This window comes from Vidua macroura, chromosome 6 (assembly GCF_024509145.1).
Source record: "Vidua macroura isolate BioBank_ID:100142 chromosome 6, ASM2450914v1, whole genome shotgun sequence".
In the NCBI taxonomy this organism is placed as follows: Eukaryota; Metazoa; Chordata; class Aves; order Passeriformes; family Viduidae; genus Vidua; species Vidua macroura.
The window spans coordinates 34563466-34577026 of record NC_071576.1 but is presented as its reverse complement, the minus strand read 5'-3'; the positions used below and the strand labels follow the sequence as shown (position 1 = coordinate 34577026).

The 13561-nt window shown below is 42.8% G+C and overlaps 1 protein-coding gene across 3 annotated transcripts in view; it reads left to right on the top strand.

The window, feature by feature from the left end:
* The window catches only part of LOC128808712 (deubiquitinase DESI2-like), a 78744-nt gene that overhangs the window by 53341 nt on the left and 11842 nt on the right, over positions 1-13561 (top strand). For all 3 annotated transcript variants that reach the window (XM_053980151.1, XM_053980154.1, XM_053980153.1), the window contains 3 exons: positions 3160-3232; positions 4564-4657; positions 5657-5798. In XM_053980151.1, coding sequence (XP_053836126.1) covers positions 3160-3232; positions 4564-4657; positions 5657-5798 — 309 coding nt within the window. The remainder of the gene's footprint in view (positions 1-3159; positions 3233-4563; positions 4658-5656; positions 5799-13561) is intronic.

The window sequence follows — 13561 nt, the reverse complement described above, 5'->3', positions numbered from 1 at the left end:
GGGTGCTCTGCATATAAGAGGTGGTCAAGTCTCAGAACATTAACAAGTAGTCAGTCAAGGAGAGGGACTTTTCTTGCTTGTTTGCTTATTTGTTGTTTGGATACAACGTAACCTTTGATATGGAAGAAGAAAAAGCTATAGCTGCAAGTGGCTTTCGGTGTAACTTCCTTGCTTGAAATACAAAGCCTGACACAGATGAGGCTCTGCAGATAGCCCTGATTTTGATATCTGGCAAGAGATTTTCTGATTTAAAAAGTCTCCTTTCTCTTCCTATTAGTTACTTCTCTAAGCAAAGCAGCTGGTGTGACCTGGGCATGTTTTGCTTGTATTTTTGCTCTAAGACAATAGCTCAGCCTGAGGGAAGAAGACAACCTACTTCCCATATCATCTGGGATTTGTTTCAGTAGGACTTGAGAAACCAGTGTTTCTCTGAAGCTCACTGAGACTATCTGAGGAGTTAACCCATGAGTGCCCCTTCAGTCAGTTTGCAGACAACACTGAGTTGGACAGGTATGTTGATCTCCTTGAGGGTTGGAAGGTTCTGCAGAGGAATCTAGACAGGCTGGATCAATGGGCTGTGGCAAATCATATGAGGGGCAGTAAGGTGAAATGCCAGGTCCTGCACTTGGGTCACAACAGCCCCAGGCAGTGCTTTAGGCTGAGGGATGAGTGACTGGGAAGCTGCCTGGCAGAAAAGGACCTGAGAGAGCCGGTCTACAGCAGCTGAACATGAGCCAGCGTGTGCCCAGGCAGCCAATAAGGCCAATGGCATCCTGGTCTGTATCTGCAATAGTGTGGCCAGCAGGAGCAGGGCAGTGATTATGCCCCTGTACTCAGCACTGGTGAGGCCCTTCAAATCTCATATCCAGTTTTGGGCCCCCCACAAGAAAGCCATTGAGGTGTTGGAGCAGGTCCAGAGAAGGGCAACAGAGCTGGTGAAGGGTCTGGAGCACAAGTCTGAGGAGCAACTGAGGGAGCTGGGAGTGCTTAGCCTGGAGAAAATGAGGCTCAGGAGAGATCTGATTGCTCTTTACAACCATGTGACAGGTGGCTGTAATGAGATGAGGATTGGTTTCTTCTCCCAGGCAACAACTTACAGGAAGGAAATGACCTTAAGTTGTGTAAAGGGAAGTTCAGAAAAGATATTAGGAAAAATGTCCTCACAGAAAGGGTTGTCAAGCATTGGAACAGACTGTATCAGGAAGTGGTGGAGTCACCATCTTTGGAAGTATTTTAAAAATGAGTTGATATGGTATTGAGGACATGTTTTACTGGTGAACATGGTGGTGGTGCTAGGTTGATGGCTAGATTTGATGATCTTAGAGGTATTTTCCAACCTTAAAGATTCTTCAGTTCTCTGAGGTGTGGGAGATTCAGGAACTGAATGGAGGGTTTTGTGTCCAGGGGAGACAGGCTTTTGTCCCATGGTGTCATATGTGGCCTCCACCTCTATCTTCTTCCCCAGTCAGAGTAGGGATATTCCTGCTGCAGAGAACTGCAACAGAGAACTGTGGGGAAGGGCAGCAGAAGGCAAGGGTGCCTAAATACCAGGCATGGTGTTCAATTCAGGGTTCACTGCTAATGTGCTGTCCCAACTGGCAGAGGCTGAGAGCTACCTGACCCTAAAAACAAGAGTTTGCATAATTCAACTGAAGAAGTAAATGGAGGTTACACAAGGTCTGCAGAGAGCAGTGGGCAGAGGTCTACCTGGGGTCAGGCAGTTTGCTGCCCTCCTGCAACAATACATCATTTGTGATAAAAACAAACTCACAAAGAACAAGAAGCATTGCAGCCTTTTATGGAGGGAAATGGAACTGCTGTACTGCCAGAGGCAAGCATTTTTGGGGACATGGTTTAAGATATCAAGATTAGCCATACAGTAAGTCAGGCTTGGGTCAAAGCTACTGTGTTTTTTTTCCCAGTAGCAGTGGTTTTGCAGAAAACATTTTCAGGTGATTTATGGAGCTACTGCAGTCATCATAAATACGTAAGCAAGTAGTGCAAGCACAGTAGTTGCAGTATGCCAGACCTCTGGCTGCCTAACAGCAGAAGGGCTTTTATTCATACCATGGCAGCTCAGTGACAACCAGATACATGGAAGGTGCAGCTTATTCTGGTTCCACAAGAAGCTGCTACCAGACCCAGAAGAGAATTTTAGTTTAATTAACCTGTCATGTCCTTGTACAGGAACAAGTGAACAGCACTCATTTTCCTCGCAGTGGTAGATTAAAACCAGACTTTAGTTGCTCTAAATTACTAGAAGATGTATCTTCATTGCACAGTAGCTGTAAGTGAACTGTAAATATACCAGGCATGGGCAGTTTCCTCAGTGCCTGAAAACATCATTTCTGCAGCAGTGCAGCTCTGCAGCTGACCTAATAAACACTGATGCTGAGCAGGGCTAATTATCTCCAATGCAGCATTGCCCTGGCATGGCTGTACAGCTTCTCGCTCCAGAATTAGCTTAGCTGGGACTTGCTTGGGTGTCTGCACTGTCCTTCACGGTGTGATGGAAACAGGCCCTGCGCAGCGCTTGGCGGAGGAGCATCACACGCATGCACTGGACTGCAGTGTTTCTCTGCTCTAATGGAACGGGGGAATGCTGGGCTCCAGACAAAGGAGTCACTTAACAGCTCCTCTTGAAAATTTCTCTGACCTATTGGGGCAACAAACCTCCAACTCTATGATCTCTTTGCCTAAAACCAAATTAATAATAAGAGGTGCTGGGAGGTGATGCTACAAGGTGTGTGGAAAATAATTGGGGATTCTCTTACTGAAGATTTTAAAGATAAAATAAGGCAAGTGAATTGATAAAACTGACTCAATGTCAGGTATTAGGTGAGAAGATAAATAATCACACATCCTGTAGCAGTTGGGTTTATGCAGGTTCAGGTCCAGCTGTATCATAATACAGGTTTCTACCTTAGGTGGAAAGGGTTAGATGAGCATTTTTTTTGACAGCTAATCCAATTCAGCTGAATAAACACAGTGCCCACTTCTGTTGGTCTGTAAGAGCCTCAATTTTTTTTAATCTCAAGTTCATTTCAAAATCTCTCTTCTACTTAACATGAGCTGGGGAGATGGGAGATATACCCTAGACCAAGATCATGTGTTTCCTTTCCACTAATGCTTCCCAATGTGGCTTTTCTCTTACTGTAGTACTGGATAAACGAATACACCTCCACCTTGGGGATTGGTGTCTTCCACTCTGGCATTGAGATCTACGGCAGAGGTATGAAGTACTTCCCTTTTACTACCTGCAGAACATGGGGACAACTGTATGGCTACTCTGATATGGACAAGCGCCCCAAACTTACAGCTTTTGGCAAGGAATGTTTTGAGGGATAAAAATTGAAAAACTCAGCCAATTCTGTTTTCAGAGTCCATTGTGGAGTCTAGGAGGAACTCATGCAGTTCTGTTATGAACCACATAGCCCTTCTTATTCAGCCTGTAATTGCAGCCTGTATAGCTTGTGCAAGTGTGTAGCAGGATGGCAAATGGGAGGAGCAATGCTGGAAAGCCATTCTGTAGTGAAGGAGGGGGATAGAGAATGGGAGAAATGAGGGAGGGGGAAGAGAGAGGTGGATCAGGGGTTGTCTTAAGGCCTGCAGATGTGTTTGTGCTAATTCCCTGTCACGAAAAATCTTCTCTCCAGTTATTCTTTATGAATGTGGTCTAGAATATGGTCTAGAAATCTTGGAATCTGGGTTTCCAGATACTGGAAACTGTTGATTTGAAACAGAAGAGTTACAAAGAAAGGAAAATGTCATGTAAGACTTTTGAAATTGTGCAAGCTGATTAGAGCCACCCATTTAAAAAGTCAAGGGATCTGGAAAACATCTGTAGTGTGGGATGAACTAGCATCACAGACTTTGTTTCCTTTTTCAGCATTAAATGGGAATGACTTGGCTACTCACTCATGGTATTTTCATGCAGTGCCTTGCAGTAGCCAGAACCCCTGTTGGTGTTATTTCCATCTTGAGCACAGAGGCTTTCACAGGCCCTGCGAGATGGCCTGTGTGACACCACGAGGATCACAGGCTGTGTTTCACAGGCCCTGCGAGATGGCCTGTATGACATGGAGGGACTTCCTGGCCTGACCTTTGTGCCGAGACAGCAGAGTACAATCAACCTGGTTTTCTGCAAAGACTTCCCACTCACTGCCTGTAAATCCCCCTGGAAGATTTGATTTCTCCCTACTCTAGAAATGGCTTCTTCCAGCTCTGTAGCACCACTGGAAGCCTCTCACAGTTTAGCCAGATGCCTTCAATGCAGAACTTTCCACTGAGAGAAAGCCATCTGGATGGGGACAGAGACAGACTCAGAGAGTTTTCCTGGTGCTGTGGGAAAGCAGTAGTGGTAGCATGGAGGGAGGCTGTGAGGGCATCCTCAGTCCAAAAGGTAACTAGGCAGCAAAACCAGCTTTCAGAGTCTGGCTGAAACAGATTTTGGCAGTAGCCCAGCCCCTGGTGCTGATGTTGAGCCATGCAGACAGCTGCCATAGACCTTTTCCTGACATGGTGTTCATTCAATTACTCACAGTCTGTTTCTTTTCTTGTCAGAGTTTGCCTATGGAGGGCATCCCTACCCTTTCAGTGGGATTTTCGAGATCACACCTGGCAGTGCGGTAGAACTTGGCGAGACCTTTAAATTCAAGTAAGGGCCCTTTTCTGCATCTTCCCTTCTGCCCCTGGTAGTTATTGGTGTAGGGGGAGCAGGGAAGTCCTGTCCTCTGGGTCCTCCTTTCACTCTCCTCATAAGTGCCCTCACTGCCATCCTTTACATGACCCTGATTCCAAGGCAACCCTGCAGGGATTTTGGAGGTGGATAAAAGAGTGTGTACAGCAAACAGGGAACAGTGATGAACTGTGTTTGTCAGGGATTAAAAGCATGCTTACAAATGAGTGCAGTTCTCTTTTCCCATTTCATCAATCTTCTGTGCTTCCAGTTTTGCCTGTTACACAGAGCAAACGCACAGGGGAAAAAAAATAAGACTTCTCCTTTAATGAGTACCTCCTATCTGTGGATACTGCACAGAGTACCTGAAGTCATCGGGCGTGTTTTTTGCTGCTCTGTTACAAGGGATAGACTGGCTGTTAGAGGAGCCTGAGAGGATGCTGCATTCTTGTGTCGTTCAAGATGCTCAGACTGTGGGACTGTGGGTCAAGGAAATGTCCATGGCAGAGGGGCTTGACCTTGCCAGACTGCCAGTTTACGTCGAGGGCCATTTTAGAGCAAGTGCTACTGAGTGAATATTGGGAGAAGCAATAGATTTCTGCATAAAGTTTTCAGTCTGCTCCTTCCTGGCCCAGGGGACCCTCTCAATTGTGGAAAAAACATCTCTTGTAATAGAAATTTCTCTTCTGGGATAATGGGCAAAGTAGGAGCAGATGCCCAGAGCTGAGACATCCCTGGTGGTGAGCAAGAAGATCTTAGGGCTGTTGCCTGTGTGATAACTTGCTTTGTGGAAAAGCTGTAGATATTACTGTGCCATTCTGTTAGTGAGAGTCTCTGATAGCCTCAGATATGCATGTCCATAACATTTTAAGCCTGTCCTTCTTGCCAATATCTGATCATTTCCTTTTCCCTTGGTATGTATCACATTTTTTGCTGTATTGTTCTGTTTTTCCTGTTGTATGTTTTGTTTTTAACTAGAGAATCCATTGCCTTGGGCACTACAGACTTCACAGAAGAGGATGTGGATAAGATTATGGAAGAGCTGGGCAAGGAATACAAAGGAAATGCATACCACTTGATGCACAAGAACTGTAATCACTTTTCTTCTGCTCTGGCTGAGGTGGGCACAAACAGGGTTTATTTATTCATTTTTTACTGCTTCAGATCTGTAGTAATGTTCATAGAAAGGGACCTGGGGTCAGCACACCCTGCCAGGTCAGAGCCCATAGCCAAATATTCTCTCTGCCCTTAATATTTTTGGAAGGCTTTTGCTGTTGAAATGGATGGGATCAGGAGGTAGAGATGTGGAAGGTTTATCACATGTTTGGTCTAAACTGTGTGGGGAAAAAAGGAGTGCTTGTAATTTGGTTCACTGAACAGACATTGAGCAGGAATTGAAAGGACAGATCTGGTTAGCATGCAAATGTGCATCATTTTTATAGCAAACATAAATAACAGTGTATGATCTGCAAAGGCATAAAAATGATTTATCAGTGTTCTAGAAACAAAAATTTGCAGTATTCAGAGAGTGGGCGTTCTTTTTCTTTATTTAATCTGCACCATCCAAACCTATTAAGAAAAGAACTGATTTTCTTATGGACATCTTCGGTGCCTATTCACTTCCACGTTATGAAAACCAGTGTGAATTTTGAGAAATTATTATAACAGAGCTGTTACTTCTATTCTGAGTCAACTGAAGCACAGAGAAACACAAATTTTATTCCATGTATCTGCTGATTTTGGGGTATCTGATTTTTAATTCCCAAAGATGTGATTATTTTGTGAAGAAGTTGCCTTCTTCCTCAACTCCCAGATGAGCTGGTTAAAATGTGTTCCAATTAAGGTGTGACTATTCAACATTTGTGTAAATCTGATTTCCAGGTTAACCCAGTGTCAGAAAAAGATGGGAAAAGCACAAAATGGAAGTAACCTTCCATAAAAACTCTTTCCGTGGTTTCCATATTTACTTTATGGCAAACTCAAGGAGAAAATATAATTTGTCATGATAGGGTAGGACTGCTGTAACAGTGAAACTTTAATTTCTCCCTCTGGAATCCCCATTTTAATTAATTACACATCTCTTGCCTTTCTTCATCATATGGGGCAAGGGTCCTCTGCCAATAACCTCTTTTGCCACAAGTGTTCATTCATCCCCAAACAAGCCCATCACGGGTCCCAAGTGAGATGTGTGGAAAAGGTACTGTCTGATTTTGTAAGAAAATACTGAGTGAATCTGAGAACCAGCAACTGATTTACAAGGGACCTGCTTGGGCTCTTAGAAACACCAATTCTCTATTGGTTCCATCCTTATTAATTATCTGTAGAGTCCTTTCTGCAAATGTTAGCAAATTAAAACAAACAGGAAAGAATTTAATTGGTAGAAACAGAGAATGAAGTTCCAAGCAGTACAGTGAGCAAATCAATGTTAGCCACATTACTAATTTGGAATCAAATATCAAATTAATAAAACAGAAAATAGGAACTTTAAAAATTATGACGGAAAGTCAGGAAAAAGCTGTGGGATTATTAGGAAAAGATAAACAAAATCCTTTACCTGCAGCAGTGAAATAAAGTCACTGCTTACTATGTACTTTGAAAGGTAAAATGTCTGTCTTGTCTCTAAGCTATAAGGTCCAAGCCATTCTTCCTTGATTCTACTGCTACACATCAGTGTATCCTCAGTGCCCCTTCCTTGTCCAGCCTTCCTAACACAAATCAAGTAAGATATCTTACAGAAAAACTAGTAGTATATTTTTAATTTTGTTTTCAATATGCTTTCAGTGGGCCTCTTTATAGGAGTGGAGTTTAGGGTTAAGTTTTCCTGCAAGAGCTTTCTTGGTGGATTTGGAGCACTCATTCATCACCCTGTAACCTGTCTAGATTGTAAAGCAAAAGCCTGAATGGCTGGTTCTGACACTTCTGCTCCCAGGAGCAGAATTTTCTCGAGATTTACATCAGTTTAAATAAGCCCTTCATAGGCAAGCAGGATTTTTTGTCGCTGTTGCTCTTCACATATGCCTGTGTTTATCAACCCTCTCTAATGCATTACAAATGCAAACCCAGAGGAGCTGTACAGCAGGCCCAGGAGCAGAATGTCCTGGATGGTCTCTAGCACAGGGATATAGAAAATGCGAGCTGAAATTCTTATACAAATAGCTGGTGGTATGACACTAAGCAGAAGTCCCAGCCATTCAATATGCCTCAGTCAGCAACGTGAGGAATATGTGTGGCTGCCTTTCAATTGGTAGCCCCATCCATTCTGGTTAGTGCAGCCATTTTGGCAATTTGGAGCTGGATGAGAAGTAGCATAGCTTATCTTGGGATACTTCTGACCTTTTGGAAGAAGTCTGCTTGAAATCTATTGAGACAGAACTGAAAGCAGAACTGGAAGTTTCTATTCTTAACATCTGAATGCTTTCTTTACTTGCCAGCCTAAGCATTTTTTCCTCTTCTTCCTGTAGTTCCCATTAAAACTAAACAAACCAAAAATCACCCCACTGGGGAGCTCCAGTCCCTTCCACATAGAGCTACAAGATGCATCCTCACAGTGCACAGAACATGCTGACTACATGATGACTTGACTGGCTCACAAGCCTGTGTAGATAAGTGTCACCACACAGGCCAGAAAACAGAAATTATATTTGCACCCAAAATCAATTCTGAGACGTGTCTCTTTAGTATTTGTATTGCTCTTTTCTTCAGACTTATCATCTGCAAAGGAGTAAGAATAACAACAACAACAAAACTATTTAGCACCTATTATAGCATACTCATGTTATGTGACAGTTAAAGACAGTAAACAGGAAAAAATATTCAAAGAATTAGAAGAAAATATGTAGAAATTTTTGCTCAACAGAATGAAGCACTGGAACTGGGGTTTCATTCCAGCCACAAAAATAAAGGTGCCAAGGATTTTGTGTGTAAATTCTCGATCTCTCTGTTGTTGTAGCCCATCTGAAAGGTGATGCTATAGGTACCACAATGTCCTTTCACCCAGAGAGGGCTTGGGGTGGAGGATGCTTTTTAGCATGAAAGAGGGAATGCCCAGCTCTGCTCCCAAACAGCCCTTTAGGCTTTTCTGCTTACAGGCATAAACCATTGTGCACAGTTAAGGAGATGGCTGTTCTGAGTCTCCTGGGTAATGCCAGGCAGGTCACATCCCTCTGCTGTGCCAAAGTACCCCCCTCCTTGCACACTGGGTTATTTTCTTCCTTCACAAAGGGCTCTGAAATCTTTTAATGACAGCTCTCTCTTCTGCCAGTGTTAGTTACCTGGTTTTTGGCTTGTATTGCTCTGTTTCAGCATGCAAAACTAGAGAGAGCTTTATAGCTGAGTGATGCTGTCTAAGTTAATGTGTGTTTACACAGACCTGTCTGGCAGGCCTTGAGGGTTGTAGGCCCTGTGCTAGGGAGCTGTGTTCAGGCACCCTAATTTCCTTAGCTGGCTCTGGGCTTGCTAATTAGTATCCACACAGAGGTTGTCCCTGTGGCAGGGCCATGGGCTGGGAGGATAATGCCATCTGGTCTTATAGACTGAGGGTAAATGTAGCCCTGTGTGCTGCTGGCTGGGGTCACAACTCTGCAGAGAGAAAGCAAAGGAGGTGTAAGATTGGCCCTCCTTCCTGGATCAGCTTCTTCAGAATCATGTTGTGAGAAAACAGTCATGTATCCACAGAATCACAGAATAATGAGGTTGGAAGAGACCTCTAAGATCATCAAGTCCAACCTATGCCCTAACACCTCAACTAGACTATAGCACCAAGTGCCATGTCCAGTCTTTTTTTAAATGCATCCAGAGATGGTGATTCTACCACCTCCCTGGGAAGACAATTCCAGTACTTTATTATTCTTTCGGTGAAAAATTTCTTCCTAATATCCAGCCTGTACCTTCCCTGATGTAACTTGAGGCTGTGTCCTCTTGTTCTGTCAGTTGTTGCCCAGTAATCCAATTGCCAGGAGTTGTAGGACATGTTCCTCATCCTCAGAAGGACTGCAGGAACCACACTTTATTTTCAGATTTTTTTGTTTCTTTTCCTTTGTCTGTGTTTTCTCAACAAAGAGAACATCCATTCAGAAATCTTCCATCTATATCTGTTTGGGAAACATTTTTTTCTGTCAAATTTGTATTTAATATGATGATGTCTTGGATCTCCCCATGATAACTGGTAATAGTCTTTAAGAGCTACATGCAGGCTGACTGCTGATGGTCAGGGGCATGTCTGGACCTATGACTGCTACTCTGCCATTTGGCCATGCACCTTGAAAAATCCCTGGACTACAGAAGTCCAGCACAGGCAGCTAAGCTGTACTTAACCACTGGGCATGCCTTTGATCTACTATCTACCTCTGAAAAAACTCACTTTGCAGTGCAATTGCAGCCTCATTGTGTGCTGCTGTGGCATTGAATCTCTCTCTGAATCCACACATCTCTTCTGAGTCTTCTGAATGTCCTGCCCACATCACTTGTAAGCTGCAAGGGGCTTTCTTTGTTACTCTCTCATTGTCACTTAGCTCTGAAGTTTCCTTACTCCCTACTGCACACTGTCTAGCATATTTAACTTGCTCAAGACTTAGTTCTCTCCCTGCTTTGCCAATTCCCTGTGGACTTTTAACAAGCAGCTACTGGAACAAAGAGGCATGGCTTGGTCTACTCACAAAGCAGTTTCTCTGGAAACAAAGAATGTTGCAATTTTAGCTACAGCAGTTCAGACTTTATCATCTCTAATGCCATTTTATGGCAGCTTTCTCAGTAAGTGAACATGCTGCATGATCAGGAGTCTCTTCTTGTGGATTCTTCTTCACCAGCAACTTTGGGTTATTCAAGAAGCGAAGAACTACCAGAAAGCATAAGTGTCTGCACAGCACTTTAGTTAGCTTTGAAGGAAGTTCTGACGTAAAGCAGGGCATAATTTCCTGATGGATAATCATAAGAAAGAAATCTATTGTACTCCCTGTGCATTTGCCCAGCTCCAATTTAAGGTCACTCTATACACACCACTTTACACCCCTTTGCAGCCTCCGTTTACCCTCACCATCTATGTCAATGTGATAATGTGAGAGGCCCTTGAGTCAAGCAGTCAAAATCTAGTCAAGGTTGCCTCAGCCACTTGATTCCTGCAACATGATGTCATGATACCTGTATTTATAAACCTCTTCAGCAAATTGTTTCTGGGTTAAAATGAAGAGGTCCATTAACTGGGATTAGCAACTTGCCTGCAAGAAGCTTAATCCTTTCACATTGCTTATTCTGACAGTCCCCAAAATCAAGTAGTATCATATTCTCTGAAGAAACTGTCCAAGCGGATGGGCAATCCCTTGGAGGACTTATGCTTAAAATTTATGCAAAGAAAAATCAGTGAAGCCATCATTATCTTATCTCAAACTTCCCATCCTGTTCTGAGTTTATGTACTATTCTGTGCTTTAGTACTCCAGTGAGGTTTCATTCTGATTAAGTTATGCATGTGTGGAGAATTCAGTTAGGACTGTGTCAAGTTAGGAAAAAGCCCTTCTGTTTTATCATCTGTTTTAAGTTACTTTGTTCCTAACAACCCCCTGCAATCTTCCCCAATGTATACCTACAGCAATATGTTCAAAGGGCCCTTCAAGTAATTGCAAAATATTTATGCTCTTTATGAGTTGTCCTGGCTGATGAAAAAGACTATTTAAACTCTGCCAGATGGTGAAAAATACTGGCTTTTGAACATTAGAAAAACATTTTAAAACAAAAGGCTAAAATAATTAGTTCTTCCCGTAATGTGAACTGTTGAATTTCCTGATTCTTTTAGAACATGGAGATGTGAGATAGAAAAACAACAGAAGTTGCAAATTGCTCTAAGGAAGACATAAAGGCAGGGAAAAGCCAAACTCAAAGAAATTCCTGTACTGTAAGTTCAGGAAGGACCTGCAAGGACCTGATGGTCTTAGGTCCTATCCTTGCCACTGCTTTGCAGAAGCACTGGTCACTGCAGCAGTGGGCCACAAGATGTGACGTGCCAAGAAGGACTTTCAGTTATACACTTTATCACCAAGTCTGTTTTTTGGGTATGAGTTAGGGTAGGAGCATGCAGACACAGGGAATTGTGAAATTCCTGTCAGAAGGCTCTTTTCAGTGCAAGAGCATGGCTCATGATTCCCCTGCAAGCCTACAACAGAATTTGGACTTGTGGAAGGCAGCTCCTGGGTGAGGCAAAAGCATACTTGGCACAGCTTGTACTTCCAGACACACGTAAAGGTGGAAGGTTGATTGACAGGGTTCAAGTTTGGGAATATAAGAATATGAGCCCTTTGGATGGGTGGGCATATGCTGAGTGTACAGTGCCTGAGGACAGCTTCTGCACAGGAGATAGCAGCAACTAGAGGATCAGAGGGAGGATGAAGGTTTACTGCTTTGAGGTTCTTCTCCAGTCTAGTGATATTCCACAGTGTGAGTGTAAGGATCACACATGTCACTGAATCTTAAAGACTCTGAAAAAGCTTTTGCTTCTTAGCCCATTCGCAAACAGAAGACAACTCATTTGACTTCTCACCAGCAATTTTCTATGCTTCTGCAGTTTTCTAAATAAGCTGTGGAGCTGTGTTCTTACCAGAGTGACGACAGTTGCTACAACACCTCTCAGAAAAGGACAAACCGCCATGGGAAGGGAGAAAAACACCTCTGAATCAGCACCATAACTGGAAGATAAGTGAAATGACTCAAGGAAACCACTCCTTCTCCTTTCATTAATGTGATTACTGCCAAGCAACTATTCCTATTTAAGGAAATCCTCCAGTACCTTGCTATAGGACATATAGCACATCATTATCAAAGAAGTGTGGCTTCTGAGCACTGGGGAAGGCAGCCCATGTTAGTTCCCAAAAGCTTTACTAGTGGTGGGACAGCAATGAAGTCAGTGGGTCTTATGGGGCCTTTTGATAATATATGAAGTTGATGCTCATTATAATTAGGAAATTAATTGAGAGGCAGTGGTTTGATTTGCCTTAGAAATTCCTGATGCTGGAGCTTTACCTGAGGGTGGCAGTAGTAAAAGATTTTATTCTTGCATGACATCTTTCCTTCATCTCCTTGAAAGAGGAATGACCTCTTTTTGAGCAATTTATCTTAAGTACTGGAAAAGATCAAAACCCTCTGTATACCCTGAGAAACACCTGAATGGTCTGGTATGAATTCCCTCTGAGTTTATGAAAGCAGAATCTCACTACATCACTGAGGGGTGATGAAGCACTGTCAAAAATCCCTATTTGCTTCCGAAATTACCTTGTCTTTCTCTTATACCCAGATAAACCTATTAAAAAAGATCAGCCCCAACGGTGAAGTTAGTGCCCACTAACTTCATTCTTCAGAAGGCCTTTTAAGGTCATTTGGATTTCAGGAATTAAAAACTCTTTGGGAAAACAGATTGATATCTCATTATCCAGCTTCCTTTTGTACCTACTGATCCTTTTCACCTCTCTACTGCTTTAAATAGTAAATGTTTCCTTATTGCTCAGCATTTCTTGATCCAAATGATTGGATCTAAAGGGCAGGGCTCAAAGATGCCATCTGGACAAATGGTTAAAATTTGAACTCTTTATTAGAGTTGAACTAGGATTTTGGAGTAAACAAGGAATTCAAAAGCAGAGCCTTTTAGAAGGATCTGATAGTTTTAATAAAACTATTGCTAGGATGTTTTGTGTGTTCAAACAGAACTTCTAGCTGATGAGACATACTCATTCACAAGTAACTGAAAGAGAGAATATTGCTGAGGTGCAGGAGGGCAAGTTGGACTAAGGATTTATTTACCTTTTGTCCTACATTTCAGGAAAAGTTCTCCTGAATATCAACTACAAGATGTTCTGAAGTAGGGAATCCCTCAGCCTCTTCTGTGGGAACTGTCCTACCTTAAT